This window comes from Lactuca saligna, chromosome 8 (assembly GCF_052625555.1).
Source record: "Lactuca saligna cultivar CGN05327 chromosome 8, ASM5262555v1, whole genome shotgun sequence".
NCBI lineage: Eukaryota > Viridiplantae > Streptophyta > Magnoliopsida > Asterales > Asteraceae > Lactuca > Lactuca saligna.
This window is the reverse complement of record NC_136424.1, coordinates 98348562-98372374: the sequence shown is the minus strand read 5'-3', so window position 1 is coordinate 98372374 and position 23813 is coordinate 98348562. Positions and strand designations below refer to the sequence as shown.

At 33.3% G+C, this 23813-nt stretch overlaps 1 protein-coding gene across 5 annotated transcripts; it reads left to right on the top strand.

Annotated features, from left to right (window-relative positions):
• The first annotated feature begins 16040 nt into the window (after positions 1-16040).
• On the top strand, positions 16041-20291 carry LOC145008629 (subtilisin-like protease SBT2.6). Of its 5 annotated transcripts, none has more exons than XM_078967211.1 (11): positions 16041-16180; positions 16586-16646; positions 16761-16947; positions 17027-17171; positions 17253-17647; positions 17712-17807; positions 17960-18318; positions 18424-18749; positions 18839-19106; positions 19190-19471; positions 19555-20291. In XM_078967211.1, the coding sequence occupies exons 2-11, from the start codon at positions 16613-16615 to the stop codon at positions 19959-19961; spliced, it is 2499 nt and encodes an 832-aa protein (XP_078823337.1). In that variant the 5' UTR covers positions 16041-16180; positions 16586-16612; the 3' UTR covers positions 19962-20291. The 5 variants fall into 5 exon arrangements, with proteins under 5 accessions (XP_078823337.1, XP_078823338.1, XP_078823339.1 ...); XM_078967212.1 differs by lacking the exon at positions 16041-16180 and adding an exon at positions 16194-16373; XM_078967213.1 differs by lacking the exon at positions 16041-16180 and adding an exon at positions 16472-16496.
• Positions 20292-23813: the final 3522 nt, after the last annotated feature.

Below are 23813 nucleotides of genomic sequence, written 5' to 3'. Positions count from 1 at the left end.
TCAAAGGACTCGACGAGTACAAAGAGGAACTCGGCGAGTTCCAAGTGATGTCCCAACCATATGAAGACAGAATCGACGAGTTCGAGGATGAACTTGGCGAGTCATAGACTGAACACCTTCATACGGATGAAGATGAGTTCGATGAGCTCGACGAGTTCAAGGACGAACTTGGCGATTCGGTTGAAGATAGTCCTATGTGTTGTTGAAGGCGAACTCGTCGAGCTCTTTCTAGACTGGACGAGTAGGGACGGGATCGTGGGATTTTGTGGACGTGGGGACTTAACGAGTTGATGGACCAACTCAATGAGTCTGGTCAACCTGATGTTGACTTTGACCCGGGTTTTTGACTTTGACCTTGACTTGGACATGAGTGACCCTTGTAAGGGTTATGAGTATGAATTGATAACTTAGAAAAGTTTTCGTGTAGGGATTGAGGAGTCGATTTTCACACCGAGGACAATGTAAACACTACACGACATTGAGGTGATTTACCTTCTAGCAGATTCGGTTGTTGAGGTGGGTCTAAGGCACCAAGGTCAACCCATTAGTAGTTGATTATATGTGATAGTGGTAGTAGGGTGGGAATAGTCCCCCGATTCGGTTGTTGGAACCAAGGGTAGGTCGGACACCCCAGATATGTCAGACAACATGTTTATGATATGTTATTATGTGATAGTAGTAGGGGTGAAATAGTCCCTGTGACCGGGTGAGATAGACCAGAGGGTAGGCAAGCATCCCAGAACGGCCTGACATGGGTAGGTCAACACCCTAGAATGGCTTGACATGGGTAAGTCAGCACCCCGGAATGGCTTGTATGGTATGTGGTATGATGGGGGGACTCGCTAAGCTTCGTGCTTATAGCTTTTAGTTTTGGTTTCAGGTACCTCTTCAGCTAAGGTGAAGGAGCTGGCATGGTAGCAGTGCATCGCACAAACATGATTTCCGCTTTGAGAACCATGGGAGTGTACTCTGACATTTTACTATTTGATGTTACGGTTTTTGAGACTTGTGACTTGTGATTTGATGTTTTGAAATGATAGCAATGGTGTTATCAGTAAGTAATTTTTTATAAGTAATATAATTAAACAAAAAAAATTCGGTCTTGATTTTGGGATGTTACAGTATCAATGGAATTGTCTTGTAACAATCTCCAATAGAGAAAATTGTAATTTCATTGGCAAAATCTTGGTGAATTTGGCTCCATGATATTAAGAAATGATCGTTGCATAAAACGTTAGAATCTAGCATATTCTAATAGTGGCAAGAATTTGGTATTCTTACACTAGTGATAAGAATTCGGAATTGTGAAATGAGCATCATTGGAAATGTTTTCAATTGATCTATTTCACAAAGTAAGGACCATAGGTAAACATAGTGTGCATGCTTGGAGCATGGGACAACTGTTGTTATAATCCAAGTAATAAGTTGATTACCTGAAACATTATACAATGAATAATGAGTAATTAATATGGTGATTAAATAAAGGTGTTTTGTTTATACTTAAAAGTTTTGGGGCCATATAGGATTAGTATTATTCTTGTGTTTCACTTCGCATATTTTGACTTCCCGAATAGTAAGATTATTCAAACCATCCACAATCGCTCATACTTTGGAAGTAGGTATGAAAGAAGATTGTCATGAATTGGCTTGTAGATTGTCTAAAGTGTATTAGACATAGAAAAAGTCTACTCCAACGTTCATGGGTACTTATGAAATAAGATTTGAGTATTGGATTAAACCCACGCTCACTTGAATCGCTTCGTGGATTTTATCACGAGTGATTAGTTAGACGATAATATCTTATATTCTTCAAACGGAGATATATAGTTGCAGTTTATGAGTCGGTTGCTCATTGATAATATGTAAACGCACCAGTAACTTGGTGTTATAAAACATATTGTTGTTTGTGATTTGATGAGTAAATAGAGCAAGCATATGAGTCGAAGTTTATCCAATCCTTTTACCCAAAGTGGGATAAAAACGATATATGTGGGCCCCTTGATGATTTAGTGATGACACCCTAAGCACTTGGCGAAGTCGGGACTAAGTTAATGTCTTCAATTGTAGCCTGTTGTAAGTCGTCATAAATCAAAAATCGAGAAACAACACATAGACTGAGAGAATGATTATAATCCATGTATCATGTCTATACGATATCTAGAATGGAGGAATATATGATCCCTTATCTAAAGGACGCGTTACTGATAAGATCAAAGTTGACAACGGTTTTTTAAGGCTACGACTGTTGATTAGGTTCTGAAGTCGTACTTGCAAAATAGTTATTAAACTTATCCAAGTGGGAGACTGTTGGATTAGGTGTCTAAGCCCATAACTATTTTAGTATGTACTTGACCCGATTATGAGCATGATCCTTTTGGGTTGCCTTCACCATAGCAACTAACAGGATGAATTAAGTAGAAATAGGATTAATTATGATTTATTAATATATTATGTGAATAATATATTAAAAGAGAAATCATATTTTTAATTAATATTGATCAATAATTAATTTAGAATTGATTTTGTGGTCAAAAGAGATTAGTTAAATTAAGGGGACTGATACTGTAATTGATCAAGAATTAATTTAGATTTAATATCGTACAAGGGGCCTTCTGGAAGGATCTTTGGGATGCTTAAGGACTAAGCACCTGTATTAGGGTTTCCAAGTTGAAAAGCCCTAGTATCCTCAACTATATAAGGACCCCTAAGGCTCCCAAAAACGGGGCTAAGCATTTCTAAGAGTATCTTAGACGTTTTTGGTGCCTCTCCTCTCTCTCCTATAATCCTTGTTACTAATGGTGTTTGGGACTCCATTAAAGGTGCAACACTTAGGGAAATAGGCTTTTAGAAGTCAAGACCAAGAAGGTTTGTGATTGTTATTGCTACATGATAATCAAGGTAATATTCCTAACCCTATTCATATGTGATTTTCATATTTCTATGATAGTCAATTATGGTTTATTGCTTTGGTATTCAATGTTGTATGTTTACTTAGAAAAATCTAGATCAAAGCAATTAGGCTTGTATGTACACCATAGGATTGATGTTATGCATATAATCCATCATATTCCAACCCGATGGTTAATAGGACCCGACATGTTTGTTATGATATATAGTGAGACTGGAGTGCTTTGTGCATCAATCAATAGATCGGTAGTATTCTAACCCGATGGTTGATTGGACCCGATATGTTTTGGTATTCCAACCCGATGGTTGATTGGACCAAACATGCTTATGGTACGAGGGTATTCTATCCCGAGGATGACTAGGACCATCGTAGGTATGCCTAGTATTTCAGCCCAAGGCTGATTGGGCTAGGCATGAGTGTTTGTGCATGTGATTTGTTTGTGTGGTGATATTTTGGGGGAACTCGCTAAGCTTCGTGCTTACAGTTGCAATTTATTGTTTCAGGTGCTTCAGATGATTGTGACAAGGCAAATGCGTGACGGTACACATCTTTGGTTTTACGACTGATTGGATCTTGGGAGACTTTGATTTTAAATTATGTTCTGGAAACAATGATTTTGTAAACACTTTTTTTAGTAAATGAGTTGTTTTGAAAAGTTTAAAGTTGTAATTTTTTGGATGTTACACAAATAATGATACTTTTTTCCATCTCCGAAAAGGTCCATTATTCAATGAAGGTCCACTTCGCAGTTTAATATGTTTATTATTATTTGTAGGTGATGAAGAGTTTTGTTTACGATATCTTACAGAAGATATTATGAATCACGAAGTTAGAAAGCAAGGGAAATGGTACACATAATGCGATTGAGTCACAAGTTTGAAGGGAAATGGTACACATAATGCGATTGAGTCACAAGTTTGAAGACATTTAACTTTATTTTATATCATTCTGTGTTGTTTTCTATCATTAAATTCGTGTTTGTTGTGTTTAAAGTTACTTTTTGCGAGAACTTATGGATGACATTACAGAAATGGTTTTTTTGTTAAATTTTGTCGTGTTGTCGTGTTTTTCGTGTTTTTATTTTTATTTTTTCATGTTCGTGTTAACGAAAACTAACACAAGATCGTGTCATGTCATGTTTGTATTGAGTAAAATTAATTCGTGTCGTGTCGTGTTAACTAAAAACACAAAATGATGACACGATTTTCCATCCATACTAAAATTTCACATGTCCACGTCACCTATATAATTTTAGTTCTTATTATTTTAATATAACGTTTATATAAAATTAAATTTACTTTCATAAAAGTAATAATAATTAAAACATAAAATGTTTAAAGCAAATTAGAAAACTTAAAAATTACCTCTAAAACAAATATTATTTGCTAATAATAAAAAGCTTTTCAAAAACTTTTTTACATGATAATAGCCAATGTTCTAAATAACGTAAGACGTGACTTGGCGGCAATGTCAAGCCTTAAGTTTTCTCGAGCCTTGGCGAATCATGATGTTTGTAAGGCGTGACTTAAGGCGTCAATTTTCTGTATAAGTAATATTTTTATATGTATTTTCAATTATTATTCATTTTTATAAACATATATGACTTAAGATGACGTTTTGGCAAAGCTTGACGGTAGGTGGAAGCCTTGGAGTCATGACGTGCCATGACAAGCTTTTTAGGACCTTACTAATAGCTTTCCAAAAATTTGAGAAGTCCACGTCATCCATATACTTTTCAGTTCTTATTATTTTAATGCCATTTATATGAAATTAAATTTACATTTTTTATAAAAATAATAAACTAAACATAAAAATTTAAAGAAAATTAGAAAATTAAAATAAAAATGAGACAAAATTGTAATAATTAAACATTACATAAATAAAGTATCTAGTAGTCGTTAACCTAATCATCATAGTTTGAATTGTCATTGTTTCAGTTATTGCATTTGGTATATTTATTTCGTCAAATCATAATGAAGTTTGTGGTGCTCTCCTTTATTTTGTATCTCTGACATTGTTGTGAAATATTGTGGGCTCCTAGATACAATCTGTGCTGACGGATTAAGTGCATCGTTTCGATCAGTTCAATCATTTTATTCTATTATCATGTATATAAAATGACATCATACGTACCTTACTCAAATTTTCCAGTTCTGGTGGTCATGTCGGGTATTTTATTATATGGCATTTCCCCTTTAGGATTCCAAAAGCTCTTCCCAAATCTTTCTTTGCCGCTTCTTGTGCTATTTTGAATGATATTCTTTTTTTAACTTGTGGATATAAGAATGATTTGATATAAGCGTACTTTAGGTATATCTCATCACTAATGTTATAATCATACTTGTATTCAGTTCCATTCACAAAAAACATAAACCCAAGTGTTTTACCCTACGAAAATATGTTGAATATCAACAATGCATCAATAACTTTCAGGTCATTGTCTGACCACGACAAACCAAAGTATGCATGTCAAAACCAAAGATCTTGTGACAAAAGTGCTTCTAGAATTGTCGTCGAATATCAATGATTATGGTATGTGTATTGACTCTATCATTCATTTGAGACAATTTCTTTTCTCAAGCCAAACACAATGCTTCCAAGCATTCATGGGGAACCGTGTTTATCTTTATGTGACTTATATATTTGACATCAATTCTTGTTGGATGTTGCAAATATATCTCACTATAAAACCCTATCATGTATTTACGAAACAAAAACTTTCTCGTGATGTTTTCTTATAACCTTCAAATATTTGTATGTTGTGTTCATTGTGATGTCGAATGTCGAAAGCCGAAGTACGGTCATACATTTTTGAAATGTTGTAAACCTCCATCTACCTCACCTATTTATCTCAATTGAAAGAGCTAGTGACTATTTGATAAAGAGCTAGTTATACATAGAACTAAAATTCTACTCCATCACTAACAATGTTTGAGTGCCTCGTAACAATACAAGTCATTATCAACAAAGTAACCATGTACTATTACAATCCCTATTTATTTATTTTCTAGTCTTAAAGTAATCCAAATGCATTCAACATAGAACCGCCACTTATATAAATGTGTGAAAAACATATCTTCTAATTCCAAAGATAAAGATGAAAGTTTTGCTTATTTCAATTGTGTTTGTGTAAAAATGAATAAAGGTTATGTGAGAGTTTTGAAAATGACAGATGATTATATAGGAAATGAAGAGATTATTATTATTTGTTAGATGTTTATAAAATCATTATATTTTTTCATTTCTCATCCATGAACATTTGTGGATAAGTCCAGACCCAACCTCATCAGGCATGATCGAGGGTGGTGTTTCACAACCACCTTATCTTTATGCTATAAGCGTGATATGTATATCGAATGAACTTATATATTGTGTACCGAAAATAAAGTAAATATATTTTGTAAAAAAGTAGGATAACTTTTAAAAGGTGAACAATAAATTCAAAGAATCAACATTTGATAATGAGGAAGATCCATTCCAAGATTTGCAAATGCAATAAAGACGAAATACGTCCAAAAAGGGGTGCTCATAAAGTTTTTTTTTTCGTCTATTAAATGGATATTTGTTTATTGAGACTGTATGTTTTAATTAATGTAAGCAAATGAAATTATTTTTTTACTGATTTATGGAGCAGTGTTTTAATTTATTATTAATTTACAACATATATATTTAATCAATTAATCCGTTGCTATTTATGTACATATAATTTGTTAAAGGGTTTTTTTTTTTTTTTTTTTTTTTTTTTTTTTTTGAATTTTGGAAGGTGCTTGAATAACTTGTATAAAAACCATTTAGATAAGTCGATAGAAAAAACAAATTATGATTATATATATATATATATATATATATATATATATATATATATATATATATATATATATATATATATATATATATATATAAACTAAATATACCTTACAACAGGATATAAACTTAAAATTAATTAACTAATCCTAATATACTACGTTGTTTTGTATCATATTTTCATTTCTAATCGTTCAAAGATACTTAATTTTCAACTCATAACTTGATTTCCCTTTTCTTTATTTTAATTTTGCATTTATGAATCTCTCACATCATTTTCATTTTCAACTCATATATATATATATATATATATATATATATATATATATATATATATATATATATATATATATATATATATATATATATACCAATAGTTGTTTAATATAAAAACATAACGTAGGAGAAAGATAAATGCGAACATCATAAATGTTTCGAAATAAATCAAGTTATGTGTTAAAGTCTAAGAGTTTTGTACGATTACAAAAACAAATATGATACAAAATAATGTAATATGATGTGATTAGGTATCTAAGCTTATGTCATGTTGTAAGTTATATTTATTTTTCCATATATTTTGCATTTTAAAATTATTTTTTAGAATATGTCAGTAATATCTATTAGAATATTTCACGTATTTTTCAAAAAAAAAAAAAACGAGATTTTTTTTATTTATTTATTTTTTAGTTAATTCAAGTTCCGAAAATAATATTAATTTTTTTTTTAGATTTTTCCATTTATTTTGCATTTTAAAACTATTTTCGATTTGGTCTCACGATCTAACAAAATTATATATATATATATATATATATATATATATATATATATATATATATATATATATATATATATATATATATATATAGGTGTGTGTTTAAACTTTTTTTTTTCCGAAAATCACGGTTAAAATTTTTTGTTTTTATTGGAAAACTCCATCTACTTTCACATATTTTAAATCCATTAATCTTTTATACGATTAATTATCTTAATTAATAGGAACACTTAAAAGTTAAATACTTTTAAACCATTTTTATTACTTTTGTCGTTTGACCTAATGTAAGAACCAAATGCATTAAAAATCATTTTAGTTTGACCTGATGCATCGTGTTTATATTACAAACACGTACATCAAATGAATTGTTGTTTAAACTCTCGAATAAGGGTAAATTAAATTACTACGATATTACTTTTATATATCTACTTGTATTAAACTAAAACATATAACTAACGCACCATTACATCAAGGTTTTATGTGGTGGGTGTTTGTATATACAAAGATCGTGATTACTGGTTTTACGCATTGATTACAACGATTAATTTGATACAAAATATAAAATGCATCGTTTTTAGAAGTAATATATTCATTTATAAAATATGTAAAACATCTCATACAAATTATAACCTTCTTTTTCTAAAAAAAGAAATCGTAAAAATCAAACAACCTAGTTATCTATTAACCCAATCAAAAGTAAATTGATGTCGATTGATAAGGACCTTGCAAGGATTTATGTACCCTTATGTCTAAATTGACTGCATATGATTGAATTTCATATATATATATATATATATATATATATATATATATATATATATATATATATATATATATATATATATATATATATATATATATATATATATATATATATATATATATATTATTTTGTTCTAACTATCTATTTTGTGCATCTAGGATTGATTGTGGATCAATAATTTTAATTATTTTAATAAAGTAATTAATGCATATTACATGTTGAAGATATAATGAGTATTAATTAAATGTTCAACATATATATATATATATATATATATATATATATATATATATATATATATTCAAATGTTTCTACTATGTATTGTATGCATATATTGTGTGCATGTACGATTGGTTGAACCAATCATTTAAGTTATTTACAGAAAGTAATTAATATATTAAATGTTGAACAATTAATTAATACACATTATATCTTCAACATTTAATGTGTATTAATTATTTTATTAAAATAATTAAAATGATTGATGCACGATCAAACAATGTATATCTACACAATAAGTATTAATAAATACTTATACACAATAATATATATATATATATATATATATATATATATATATTGTTAGGTTATAACGTAGATGACATCTATTGTGTGGACGTAAAGATAATTCTGGACCAAACATTTTGGAGTAATATACATTTTTTATGCAATTAATTAGTCAAATTCATAAATTTAGAAAACTTATCCAAATTAAATTAATTATATTAATTATTATTTATAATACTTGAAGAACACTTGTATATTTTTGTAGCACCTAGTTCTTGGTACGTATTCTTTTATTAATATTTTGCATTTTGGTCTTGGACTCGGCGAGTTGAAGGACCAACTCGCCGAGTAGAAGCGAAGTGAGACGCGGGGCTTAAGTAGTGGACTCGACGAGTTGGGTCCCGAACTTGGCGAGTAGGCCCTGTCTGGACAAAAACCCTAACTCGAGGGTTTGCACCCTATTTAAACACCTTAACTCGGCCTCCTTCGTCCCATTTGCTCCCAGAAGACCCCCATAGCAAACCCTAGCTGTTATAAGTAATCTAAGGCATTTGGATTGATTTTGGTGCTTTTGTGACCCAAGGAAGGTAGGAAAAGCTTGAAGGATCAAGAGGTGGCTAGAAGGATCCGATTTTGAGCATCATTTGCAGTCTACAGAAGGTATAAAGTCTATACATTGTTTGTTCTTTTGATAGATCCCATTTTTTGGAGTTTTAGGGCTTTTCTAAGCCATTTTGGTCACCAACCATGATTGCAAGCATGGTTAGGGGTTGATGTTTCAGATCTAGGCCCTTAGAGGGGTTACAAGGCAGAAATGAGTGGTTCTTGCACTCAAAGAAGGCCCCATGCATTGTAAGAGATTGTTTGAGGACCTTTTGAGCTTAAAGTCTCATGCAAGCACGTAAAGGTTGTAACTTTGTGTGCTAGATCGATTGTAGAAGCATAGATCTATCTTTTGATCAAGGGTTGTACATCAGAAATCGAAGATTTAGTGAGAGGATGTGACCAACTCGACGAGTCCATTCTTGGACTCGGCGAGTCCAAGGTTCCTGTCCCATATCAGTTGAGGGTCATAAGGACCCATTTGAGTGTGGAAAGGTTTTAAGGGGGTCTCGGGGAGTGACCCAACGTTCTGGACTAAGCCATTGCTCTGGAAGTTCATGGGACTCGGCGAGTGCACGAGCAAACTCAGCGAGTCCAAGGAAAACTACTTAAGGATGAAGATGAACTCGACGAGTTGGTCATACAACTCGGCGAGTCAAGGACAAGACCTGTGTATCAGTTGAAGATGAACTCGACGAGTTGTTCATAGAACTCGGCGAGTCGGATGAGGATTCAATCGATGTTCATTTAGAAGGAAAACTCGTCGAGTCATCGCCTAACTCGACAAGTAGAGACAGGTATAAGGACAAATGGAATGATAGGGACTCGGCGAGTCAGGTCGAGCCAACTCGACGAGTCAGGTCAACTAGAAGTTGACTTTGACTTTTGATTTGGTCAGGGGTAAAATGGTCATTTTACCCTAAGAACAGTTAGCATTGTATGACTAAGTGTTTTGTTGGAATTATAGCCGGAGGATTTCCAGAGCAGCAACGGCAGCAGTCAAAGGCTTCCCGCACAGATTAGAAGCTACTACGAGGTGAGTTACCTTCCAGTAGCGGTGGGTCTATGGCCACAATGTCGGCCCACCAGTAGGAGTTGTATGATTAGATGATTGTCTTTTTGATATCATCTAGGTTTGCTACTACCTGATATGTTATATGCTGGCATGATATGTTATATGTGATAGTAGTAGAGTTTGGTTGTTAGGACCGAATGGTAGGTCAGACACCCATATATGTCTGATAATATGTGTTGATATGTTTATATGTTAGCATGATATGTTATATGTGATAGCGGTAGTAGGAGGGGAATAGTCCCTAAGTTCGGTTATTAGGACCGAAGGGTAGTTCGGACACCCCCGATATGTCTGATAGTATGTTTATATTATGATATATGTGATAGTAGCAGTAAGGGGTGGAATAGTCCCCGAGGGTCGGTTGTTAGGACCAACGGGTAGGTCAGCACCCCAAAATGGCTTGACATGGGTAGGACGACACCCCAGAATGGCTGCATGGGTAGGACGAAACCCAATAATGGCCGTATGGGTAGGTCGACACCCCAGAATGGTCGTACCGGGTAGGTCGGGCACCCAAGAATTGCCCAGTAGTATGTATGCTATGCGATTGTATGGTATGTGGTACGATGGGGGAACTCACTAAGCTTCGTGCTTATAGTTTATAGTTTTGGTTTCAGGTACCTCTTCAGCAAAGGGAAAGGAGCTGGCGCGGTAGCGGCACATCATACACACACTCTTTGTTTTTCGCATTATGAGTGATTCTGGGATTTGTACTTTGACATTGTTATGTTTTTACAATTTGGTTTTCAGATACGAGACATGCTTTTATTAAATGATATGATCAGTTGATACTTTGATACAAATGTTGTGCAAATCACTTAATCAAAAATGAATTTTGTGGTCGTGAAAATTGGGTCGTTACAATTTTTCATGTCCCCTCCAAGAACATAATTTCAAATTGAAGAGCATTCTTAAAGAATATTTATAAATATTCTTTCAAACAAAACACAATTCTAAAAGAATTACAAAAACAACCGAGTAATTTTTTTTTCTAAATTTGAAACAATTCTTAAAAGAAAACTATTTATTTGATAGATGACAATATAATAATGAATAATTACAGCAACATCAAAATAAAGAATGAAGAATCAAAATCATTCTTATTGGAAAACTATATCAAAAGAATTAGAATTTTTAAAGAATATGCAATATTGTTACATAATGTGATGTATTTTTTTAAAAGAATGGAAGGTATTCTAAAAGAATGTATAACATATCCTTGACGTATGCCTCTAGAAAATGTAAAATGTATAGCATAATAAACTTGATCTTCTTTACTAGGCTATAGAATTGAGTTTAATAACATCTATTTGAAATAAAAAATAATTGTTACAAGAATTCCTGCAAAATGAAAAGACAAAGTATGTTAGAAAGTTTTTGCATTGATTCTCCATGTGGATGTCCATCTTTCAAATTTAGATATTTTCCAGATGACAGTTTGTGAAGGAATATTATCAACTAATCTTTAAAGATTTTATTTTTCAAGAACTACCATATCTAGTAATAATAAGACATACGAGTTTAAGTTTACAAGCTAAACATGTCAACCATACATACTCTTGTTGGATTAGATATATTTTACTGTTGGTAGCATCAGGAAACCGTATTTTACTATGGTAACATCAAGGAATTGTACTTTTCATTACACATGCTACACAATTATTGCCTTAAAAACATATCGTCAATTTGATAAGTTCAAGCAGAATGTCTCTATGTAGAGTAGAAACATGATGAAAAAAACCACAAAAACTACATCAATGTATGTGGAATTATAGCTCCAATACAAGAAAACCACCGATTTAACTTATGATCTGCCATTTAATAGATTAAAAAAAATGAAGACAATAAGGATAATTTCAATAAGAAAAGACGAACAAAATCACCAATTTCAACAAGAAAATGAGATAAAAAATACATTTCAAAATAAAAATTAAACACGATCCGAACAATTTAGTAAAGAGATGAATAAAATTACCAATTTCAGCAGGAAAAGAGAGAAAAAAACACTTGCAGTAAATAAAAAAAATATTACTGAGTTTTATTAAGAACAGGTGACAGGGAAGGAAAATGCAACAACAATAAAATCTAATAGCAACAAAATACCTTCGTATTTTCTCCGAAACAAAATATCCCCATCAAGGGTTTGGTGACGACTCCTTGAAAAAAAAGTGACGGAAGATGGTTGCGGTTGTGCTGATTTTATCGGTGAGATCTTTAATGAACCGATGATGGTGAGAACCGATGGTGCGATGGTAGGGTTGTGGGGAAGGGCTTTCAATCTGATGAAGTTTGGTGGGGCTGCGATGGAGAATTTAAGAACGCAAGAACAGGTCGATGTTATCTTGACGAGGGTAGGGTTTTAAATCATTAAACTAATTACCTAAATAAAATGGGTTTATGATTTAATTATTTATTTACCAAAATTAATATTATAAAATGATGGGTCCACACTAATCCCTACATCCACATATGAACCTACCTCTCTCTCTCTCTCTCTCTATATATATATATATATATATATATATATATATATATATATATATATATATATATATATATAAATAAGTGAATATGTGGCTGTCATATAATGAACCATCAAAATTGACTTCATTTTTGATTAAAAAACACAATTTATGTCATTGTTAGTTTCTTCCTATTGCTTTGAGCTCATATTATTTTTTATTTCATAATTTATCTCCAACATCTATGTATTTTGAATGTGTTGTTTATATTAAACCTCTAATAGGCTTCACAACTTTCTTTGATACCTACCATATATATATACTTGCATGGCTTTTTTATGATGTGTTATGAGAAGAAGTTTATTCGGTTTTTTATGAAGAGTTTTAATCTTTCACTATAGTTTTATATATTAAATTTGAATATGACGATTTATAGGTAGTTGATAATGTATTTTTATACATAGTTTGTGGTGCAAAAATTAAATATTTTAAAACTCCATAAAAATATGTACAAAGCCTATCATCTAATCTAATAGAGAATAAAAGAAAGATTGTAGATAGATTTGATTGCATTTTGTTAAAATTACGTAGTTTTTGATGATTCTATACCTAATATTAGATACATAACAACCACATATTCCCTAAGCCAATATAATAATAATAATAATAATAATAATAATAATAATAATAATAATAATTCATAAAACAAAACCAAAGTTATTAACTTCAAATAATTATTAGTGGCAAAATAATTATTAGTGGCAGATTAGATTAAAAGCTCTATCAATATGTGTATATTTTCGAACATTTTAAAATATTAATTTTGCTTTTGATACTTTGAGTTTTCTTGCGCCATAAGCCGAACTATTTAATAGAATTAAGTCATTCACAAAACAAAACCAAAGTTATTAACTTCAAATAATTATTAGTGGTAGATTAAAAGCTTATCAATATGTGTATATTTTCGAACATTTTAAAATAATAATTTTGCTTTTGATACATTGAGTTTCCTTGCGCCAGAAGTCGTGAAACTATTTAATAGAGTTTAAACGGATCATGTATAGTAACGTTATGACTCCTAAATCTATAAATGTTGTTTTTAAAAGAATTAGTTTTGCCATCCAAAAAGAGGTTGCGACACAGATTGTTGCTCGTTTAACCGCAATGTCTATGTAAAGTTTTCTAATGAATTTGATTATGAAAATTTAAGTTTAAACAACAACAACAATAATAATAATAATAATAATAATAATAATAATAATAATAATAATAAGCTAAATGGAATTGGAGGGGAATTGGGTTGCTATCACGGAATGCAAACATAACTACGTTCACATGCTCTTGTTTTAGCTAGCGACAATTGCGGTGTGTGCCCACACACATGTGCCCATAAAATAATTATAAGCACTTTATCATAACATAAAAATTACATGATCAAGTATTTCTATATATTTTGTAAATTTATCTTATATAAAACGAATAAAACCATTTATTAAAATTAAAGAATTATTCATGCACGAATTGCATACGAATATATCTACCATAGTCTAATACACCAATAATAATACATATATACACATCAATATAACTTTCTTTTGCATATCTTTGATCTACACTATCGTTCATTTTTGAGGCATTAGTGTATTTTACACGGAGATATTTTTCTGTAATACTTTAATCAATATGTTGTTTGATACAATTAATGCATCTGACAGTGATTTTAATAGTGAGTGACAATCCAGATGATGTTGATTAATTGATTTATAAAGTGGCAAACACATTTTGTAAAGTGTCATTTTCATTTTATTTATGCAAATGACAAATGATTTAAATACAACCTAAAGGTGTACGTAACATTGGATGATTTGTTCACATGTAGACCATAAGTTGTGCATATTTGTGTTTATATTTATATGTTGTATTATTTTTAGCTCTGCATGTATTTTAGCCCATCTTATATTTGTTTATGTGTCCCTATATTCCGAGTCCTATCTCCTTTGTATGTGTATCTATACGGTTTGAGTTTAATAAGATTTCATATGGAAAAGTACACTCTATCTTTACTCCTCTTCACTGTATTCTCCTCGTTTATTCTCGATTTTCTCTTTGACTATGTCAATCTCCATGGCCTAAACCCTAATTGTCTTTACACTCTTCTTCACACCTCCATGGCTGCTGTGAAGGATATTGACAAACATTCCAAGCAACAACTCAAGGCATTTTTCAAAAAATGGCAATGTGGTTTCAAAATTAGTTCTCTTTGGATTTGGAACCAAAAACCCGTACCATTACCAGAACCAAACCGATACTGTACCTACCTATTTAGTTCAGTTCGGTTATTTATCCCCTAAAACGATGAATTTCAGTTTCGATTTTTCGGTTCCAAACCAGTTCAGTTCAAATTTTGAACCAATGCATCCTTATGTATATGTATCCATACATAATATAGAAATTGGGTCTTGTATGACTACAATATGCTTCGTGGTGTGTACAACCCATACGCTACCGTTGAATAAAACATAGAAACTAAACTACAAAAATTTATGCAAAAAAAATTTGCGTTAAAAGTACTAAATTCCTGTTTTTAAGTTAATAAATAGAGTAATAAATTATCTTTTAAAAATGCCCTAATAATTCCTCTATCACAAGCTTGACTGTGTTTGGCTTTCTTATTCTCCCCCATATTTATTATTCTTTTACTTCCTTCAACCACTTTTAAGTTTTAACAACCTAAAAGTTTATGAAGCAAGACAAAATGTCATGTATTTAAAAAGGACTAATAAATTTCCAAATAAGAAAAAACCTTTTAATGATAGTGGAGTTGGACGGTCGTCTATCTCATCTCACTTTTTCTTCCTTCTTTCTAAAAATATATAGAAATAAAAAAAAAAAAAAAAAAAAAGAACATTTTAGTACTTTACAGAAGATATATATACACATTATTACTAAATAAAAGTACATTTTTTTATTGAAAGAGACCTATAAAACTACAAATTACCCATTTCTATATTACTTTTTGCAATTGTAGCAACAATAACTTTATATTATTGATCAATTTAATGACTAAATCTATAAAATCCAAAATAAACCGACATGATCTACATATAAACCAAATTAAGTCTAATGATTATTTGGATTATGTGATTAAGGAAATAGTAGATAACAGTGGCCACCACCATGGATTCTGCAACTGAGAGCAATAAACCTCTCTGATTTATGAAAAAAAAAATAATAATTTAACAACTCCTCCATCTTCGCTCTCATGTCTGCCGCCTTCCCCAAAAGTGTAAAAAACCCTAACCACTTCTTTATCTCTCTCTCACATTTTCACTGTAAATTTACACTACCATTTGTAGAGTTTCTTGTTCATCTTTACTTTGATTTACTTAATTACTTTAGCTCATCATCATCATAGAGTAATGCTAAAGCAGCTGTTTTAATTTTGTAAAATAAGCTTCAGTTACTTTGGGTTGGTGAAGGTGGGTATTGTGATATTGATTTGATCTTGTTTATTTATTTCATCAATGCGAATAAAGCTGTTACTTCTGATTTGGGTTTACTTTGATATGTACTGGGTTTTGACTGTTTAGTGAAGAACTGAAGTTGGCGAATTAATTATTCTTCTCTTTGATTCCTTTCTTGTAGACATTGGTTTTCAGTAAGTAATTTAATAACTGTTTATAATATCCAGGTTGATCGCATGGGTTCTCAGATGTAAATGAAAGCAAGTGTTGCAGATTTGATTCATACTGGTATGATATCCATCTCATCTCATCTCATCATCACTCTGTTTTTTCGAAGTAACTTCTAAGCTACTTCTTCAAATTATTTCACTTCATATTTACACAATTTTTTGGTTTGATTAGGGAGTAGATCGGGGAAGATGATGAAATTGAAGTCCATGGAGTCTGTTTTTACGATTATGATTTTACTTTCTGTTTCAATAATCGGGAAATCAGAGGTTTATATTGTCACCATTGAAGGCGAACCAGTGATAAGTTACAAAGGAGGTGTTAATGGTTTTGAAGCCACTGAAAAACTCGATGTCACAAGGTCCGTATTCCTTCATTATCTTCACATAATTTCAAATAAGATTCTCATCTCATATTATTGTATACTCTTCGATCCTCAGTGATTTGGTAACATCATACTCGAGCCACTTAGAACAAAAACACGATACAATCCTTGATACATTGTTCGATGATGGAAACTACAAAAAGCTATACAGCTACAAACATCTCATCAATGGCTTCGCAGTTCACGTTTCTGAAGAACAGGTCACAATCTGAACCTCTTTACTTTTCTTTTTGGGGATTTAGAAACTGTTTATTCTTATATATTTTAAATGATATTAGTAGGCAGATATGCTTAGGCGAGCCCCAGGTGTGAAATCAGTGGATAGAGATTGGAAGGTGAGGAAACTGACTACACATACGCCGGAATTTTTGGGGCTTCCCACCGGAGTTTGGCCTACCGGAGGTGGATTTGACAGGGCCGGAGAGGAGATAGTGATCGGATTTGTGGATTCTGGTATTTTTCCGTTTCATCCGAGCTTTGAAAATCAAAACGCAGAACCCTATGGTCCGATTCCAAAATATCGAGGGAAATGTGAAGTTGATCCTGATACAAAGAAGAGTTTCTGCAATGGAAAGATTGTTGGTGCCCAACATTTTGCAGAAGCTGCCATGGCTGCTGGTGCTTTTAATCCTGAAGTTGATTTTGCTTCTCCTCTTGATGGTGATGGTCATGGAAGGTTCGTGCAAAAACTTGAATAATTTCAGTTAAAATATTCTCATTTATTAATCACAAATTCACAGTCATACTGCTGCAATTGCCGCCGGAAACAATGGAATTCCTGTTCAAGTGCAAGGCTATGAATTCGGGAAAGCAAGTGGAATGGCTCCCCGAGCACGGTGAAGTTTACCCTCTAAATTTTATGCACATCATATGAACTATGAAGAAACTAATCCATAAAATAATAAAACTGCTTCAATTGTTGCTATTTCTTTCATTTAGCCCAAATCTTTATCGTCTTTAACATTCACTGTGAATGATGGATGCACAGGATCGCTGTTTACAAGGCACTCTACCGGAATTTTGGAGGATTTGTCGCTGACGTGGTCGCCGCCATTGAGCAGGCGGTTTACGACGGTGTCGACATTCTAAACCTCTCAGTCGGGCCCAACAGCCCACCGGCCACCACAAAAACCACCTTTCTAAACCCCTTCGACGCCACACTTCTCTCCGCCGTCAAAGCCGGAGTTTTTGTTGCACAAGCCTCCGGAAACGGAGGCCCCGCAGCCAAAACCATCGTGTCTTACAGCCCATGGATCGCATCCGTAGCTGCCGCCGTCGACGACCGCCGTTACAAAAACCATCTAACTCTCGGAAACGGAAAAATCCTCGCCGGAACCGGTTTATCACGTAAGTTTCTGTAATTAATATTACATAACCCTAAAAGGCTAAAAAAGCATCACTTTTATTGGGCTTATCTAAACTTGGGCCGACTTAATTCGTAATTCAATGCAGCGTCTACCGGCCCAAATAAGAAGTTTACAATGGTGGCTGCTAATGATGTCTTGTTGGATTCTTCTGCGATGAAGTCCAGTGCATCAGATTGTCAAAGACCCGAAGTTTTAAACGGAATTATGGTTAAAGGGAATATTCTGTTATGTGGGTATTCTTTTAATTTCGTTAGTGGGTCCGCTTCCATTAAAAAAGTTGCAGAAACAGCAAAGACTCTTGGCGCCATTGGATTCGTTCTTGCTGTTGAAAACGTGTCTCCTGGAACAAAATTCGATCCTGTCCCCGTTGGCATTCCTGGGATTGTGATCACAGATGTTAGCAACTCAATGGTAGTTAAAACAGTTAACAGTAGTTACTATTACTATTATTATTATTAATTTCTAATCTAGATAATTATTGTGTGATTTATATTTCATAGGAGCTTATAGACTATTACAATGTGTCTACTTTGAGGGATTGGACTGGAAGAGTGAAGAGTTTTAAGGGAACAGGAAGCATTGGAAATGGTATGGAGGCTATACTTTATAAATCAGCACCAATGGTGGCATTGTTCTCAGCTCGTGGCCCAAATATAAAAGATTATAAATTTCAAGATGCGGATCTTTTGAAACCCGATATTTTAGCTCCTGGTTCCTTGATTTGGGCTTCTTGGTCTCCAAATGGAACCGATGAGCCCAATTACGTAGGTAAGCCCAATTCAATCCTGTATTTATAATGGTTTGTTTAATCACTACCACAGAAAATTTAAATATTCGATTTAAAAAACCAGGAGAAAAGTTTGCTATGATCTCGGGAACTAGCATGGCTGCACCACATATATCTGGAATAGCAGCATTGATAAAGCAAAAACATCCTGATTGGAGTCCAGCTGCCATAAAGTCAGCATTAATGACTACATCAAATACACTAGACAGAGGGTACAGGCCCATTCTGGCCCAACAATATTCCGGTGCGGAAACACTCACTTTTATCCCCGCAACCCCTTTCGATTACGGAAGCGGTCATGTCAATCCGCGGGCCGCCCTAGACCCTGGTCTCATATTTGATGCAGGTCAGCTTTATTTCCCTGACTTTCTCTGTTAAGTCGTTCCTTCTGTATTATTAACTCATATTTTATATATGTTTTTTGTAAAGGTTACGAAGATTATCTTGGATTTTTATGCACAACTCCCGGAATTGACTCACACGAGATTCTAAACTACACGCATCAACCGTGCAACTACACGCTCGGGCATCCGTACAATCTGAATTCGCCATCTGTCGCGATTTCCCACCTTGTTGGAACTCAAACTGTCACACGAACAGCCACAAATGTCAATGAAGAAGAAACCTACACCATCACTTCAAAAATGGGACCCGCGATAGCCATTGAAACCAGCCCGCCGGCTATGACCATAGGACCGGGTGCATCGCAAAAGTTCACGGTTACTCTGACCGTCCGGTCAGCTAGTGGGGCCTATAGTTTCGGGGAGGTTTTGTTGAAAGGAGATAGAGGGCATAAGGTCAGGCTGCCCGTTGTTGCCATGGGTTATGATCGTTAATCTGGATGGGATGGGTATTTAGTATTTACTATGATATTATTATATTCTTTATAAAAAGTTGGAAAATAATTAAGAGGTGTAAAGAGAAAGTAGTATAAAATAGAGGATGCTTGCTTGGTTTCTTCTGTTGCTATTAAGTTTTGGTGCTGTGGAGGTTGTAACGTATGCTCTTTGTATGTACGTTGGTGGAAGATATGCTTTGGTGAATGGGGAGGCATTGGTTCATTCATGGAATGCATATGTATTTGTGTTCCTCTATAAGTTTTTGTGTATGTAAAAAAGGAATTTTTGAGTTTAAAAAAGTAGCCTTTTTTGGCATGTTAAACTAAAGTTCAGAGTAAAATTATAAACTTTTATGTTGAATTTAGAGTCTATATATAGAATGTTTATAAGATGTTACTTACCTCAACAAGTTGGCTAAACAATCCCCTAAGGCAGAGCCCACTTGGTCGGTGGGTGTGGTCTATCTCCCTGTTACATCATCATGCACACCGCCCCCTGGATCGGATGCGGTCCAGGTGCAGTCTCGGCTGCACTGTGGCCTTCTAGGGGTGTGCTCCTTACTCAATTGTGATTGGTTCTCCTCGTTACCGTTTGTAAACGGTCGGTCATTTTTCATATATATATATATATATATATATATATATATATATATATATATATATATATATATATATATATATATATATATATATATTACCACCACTATAAATACTTAATAAACTAACCAAAAAAACTCATCAACATTTTACAATCTTCTTTCTTTTCAAACCCACAAAAAATATCATCCTCCAAAAATCCAACCAACGAAAAACACCTACCAGAAAACCAACAACTCCAAGATCTTCACTCGATCAACCGGTTTATTTGTCTCCTTTCTACCACTACGAGGGTATGCTTCTCTATTTTCCACAACATATTCAACAACCACATCCTACGCAACCATTTCTATAAACACATCCAAAATTTGACCAAGATTTTGATCCTTTTGATTTTGGTTCCCAACCAGAGTTTATTCCAGAAACACAATCACAACCACAAACACCCATTTTATGAATCTGAACCAGAATTTGTTCCACAAACTCAATCCTCTCAACCAAGAAATAAAGAAAATAGAAGGTGGAAGCTAAAGTGTGGTCACCTCAAGAAGAGTTAGTATTAGCACAACCATGGATTGACGTTTCAGAGGACGCGAAGACGGGAGGGAAACAAAAACATGATCGTTTTTTGATGCTCGTTAGAGCTCGATTCCATAAAGGAATGAACTTGGAACCATATCGTACCAAACATCAGGTATACTCAAAATGGGGAAAGATGAACAAAGACGTGATATTGTTTAACGATTTATATAACAGTATGAAACGACAATGGAAAAGCGGTGAAAGTGACGAAGTGGTTTTGGAGAAAGCTTTTAACATTTATCAATGAGAAAAATAAGACTTTCAAGTTTTTTTGAAGTTTTGAATCTTCTCAAAAGCAACAAAAAATGGCAAAACTTGAAAACAAGCGACAAACACATCGATATCGGTTCAAAACGGTCAAGAGCTTCCGACTCGGAACACACTTCATCGGATGCTCGTGTTGGTTTTGACCTCAACGAAGATGAGCCCGTTCAAGTGTCATCACCCCCCGACGAATGGGAATGGACAAAACAAAAAACAAAAGCAATGACAAAGCGTCGGAATAGGATGACTTGAAAGAAATGGGCGATAATGTGCAAGACATAAAAGAAAGAATGGATAAATTTGTGCAACTTGATTCGAATAGAGAGAATCGGAAACAAAGGGACAACGACCTGAGAGTGCTATCGATGGACACATCGAATTTGACCGGGGATGCGCTTCAAGTCGTTTTGAAAATAAAGAAAGACATGAAAAAACGTTACGCTAATCGTGATTAATTTGTAGTTGTTTTTCAAGTTTTTAATTATTTGATTATTTTTAAGCTTTCTAATTTTTTAATTTCTAATTTCCTAGTTTTTTTAAAGTAATGCAATGGTTTTTAATTTTAATTAATGAAAATTTTTTATTATTTAAAACTAAAAATTTTATTTATTTGAAAATAAAAATAATTTAAAGGAGTGTAACATCACTCCTTGGGTGTAGTATGAGACCACACTTTTGTGGTAATAAGTGAGGTGATGCCTACATATCACTGTGGTTTGATGAGGGAGCGAGACATCACTCCCTCCAGCCTTAAGCCTCTTGGTATGCATACCACGAGACAGTTCTTGCCAACATAACATGATAACATGACCTTGAATGCTATCCCGGGGGTGTTGCGGAGGCACGAGTGTGGCCTTCCGTCCCTTTCACAACGAAAACTTGTTCAACGGCTACTTTCTTTAAAAAAATTGAAATTTTTATAGAAACTCATCATATTCACCGCTATATATATTACTCTACTTTAAGAAGCTATAATCTCAATCTCAATCTCTCTCTCTCTCTCATAACTTTTAAGACCACAAATATGATTTTTTTTGTTACAAATTATGATTCGGATTGTCGAGACTTTATTGCCATATTTTATGTTCAAAACATTGTTGATCAAGAGTCCACGAATGTAATCGTTCAAGAATTTTCGTTAATGGAGATCAGCAAGTTGCTTGAAGTAGAGGAACACAAACAAAGTTGTTATTGAGCTTAATACGGTATTTTCAACTATGAAACGACAATGACAAAGCAGTGCAAATGATGAACAATCTTGCAAAAGCACTTGCGCTTTACCAGAGTCAGAAAGGGTCAACTTTCTAATTTCTTTATATCTGGAATGTTGTGAAGATGTCGAAAAAGTGGTAATATATCTAAAGTTCAGAACGCTCACGGGTAGTTCTTCTAAAAGAACGAAAACTTCCGAAACAAATCATAGTTAATCGTCAGATATGCATGTTGGGATTGACCTCAATGAAGAGGAGCTTATTGAGGTTCCAAGAGCCACTCGTCCTATATGAAGAGACCAAACTAAGCGAAAGGATAAAGAGACGACAAGTGGTTTAAGAGACATTGAACATCTAATAAAGTAAAATAGACAACTTGAAGTCAATGTTGGAATAATACTTGGTTGTCACACTCCCGAACCAGGACGACAGAAGCGTCCAGGGGCGGATGACTTCATTTTGTAGTATCATAACAATAGAATATAAATGAAATACATCAACCAGAAAACATACATTGAGATAAAAAACTTACATTGTTTACATATTGTAATTTGTTCATCAGTTACACAAAAGTGACAAAAAGTGAAATTTCATAAGGTTGCACCACTTGATCTCATAGCACACTGCTCCTGGTTCCCTGAGAATACAACTTTTTTTTTTGAAAAGCGTCAACTAAAAAGTTGGTGAGTTCATAAGGATTTTTGTATAAAAATGGTTTTGTACTTGTTTAGAATAGTTCCCGTAGTACTTTCAGAAAATCCAATATTTTCAATGAAAATGGTTTGTAAGTCTCGTTCCAAAACTGTAAATATATGAATGTATGTCCTTTGTTTCTTTTGTTTGTAATTGTAAAGAGTGTGTTCCCAGAAAATCCAATATTTTCTGATGTATGAAAAACTATAGTCTTAAAAGCCTAAAACCAAAAAAAAAAGTATGAGAGTTGTTGTACTGAACAATAGTATGTAGTTATATCTTTTAGAAAAACTACTGAAATGTAAGCTTCCCGTAAACCAAGATAGTATGTAGTTATATCTTTTAGAAAAACTAATGAACTGTAAGCTTCCCATAAACTAAAATAGTATGTTAATCCCTATGTGAGTTATTATAACCATACTAATATGATTGTTATGCCTGAACATGACGTTCTTCAAGCGTCGTAGCCAGGGGGTCCTTTGTCACCCTAGATACGCCGGTCT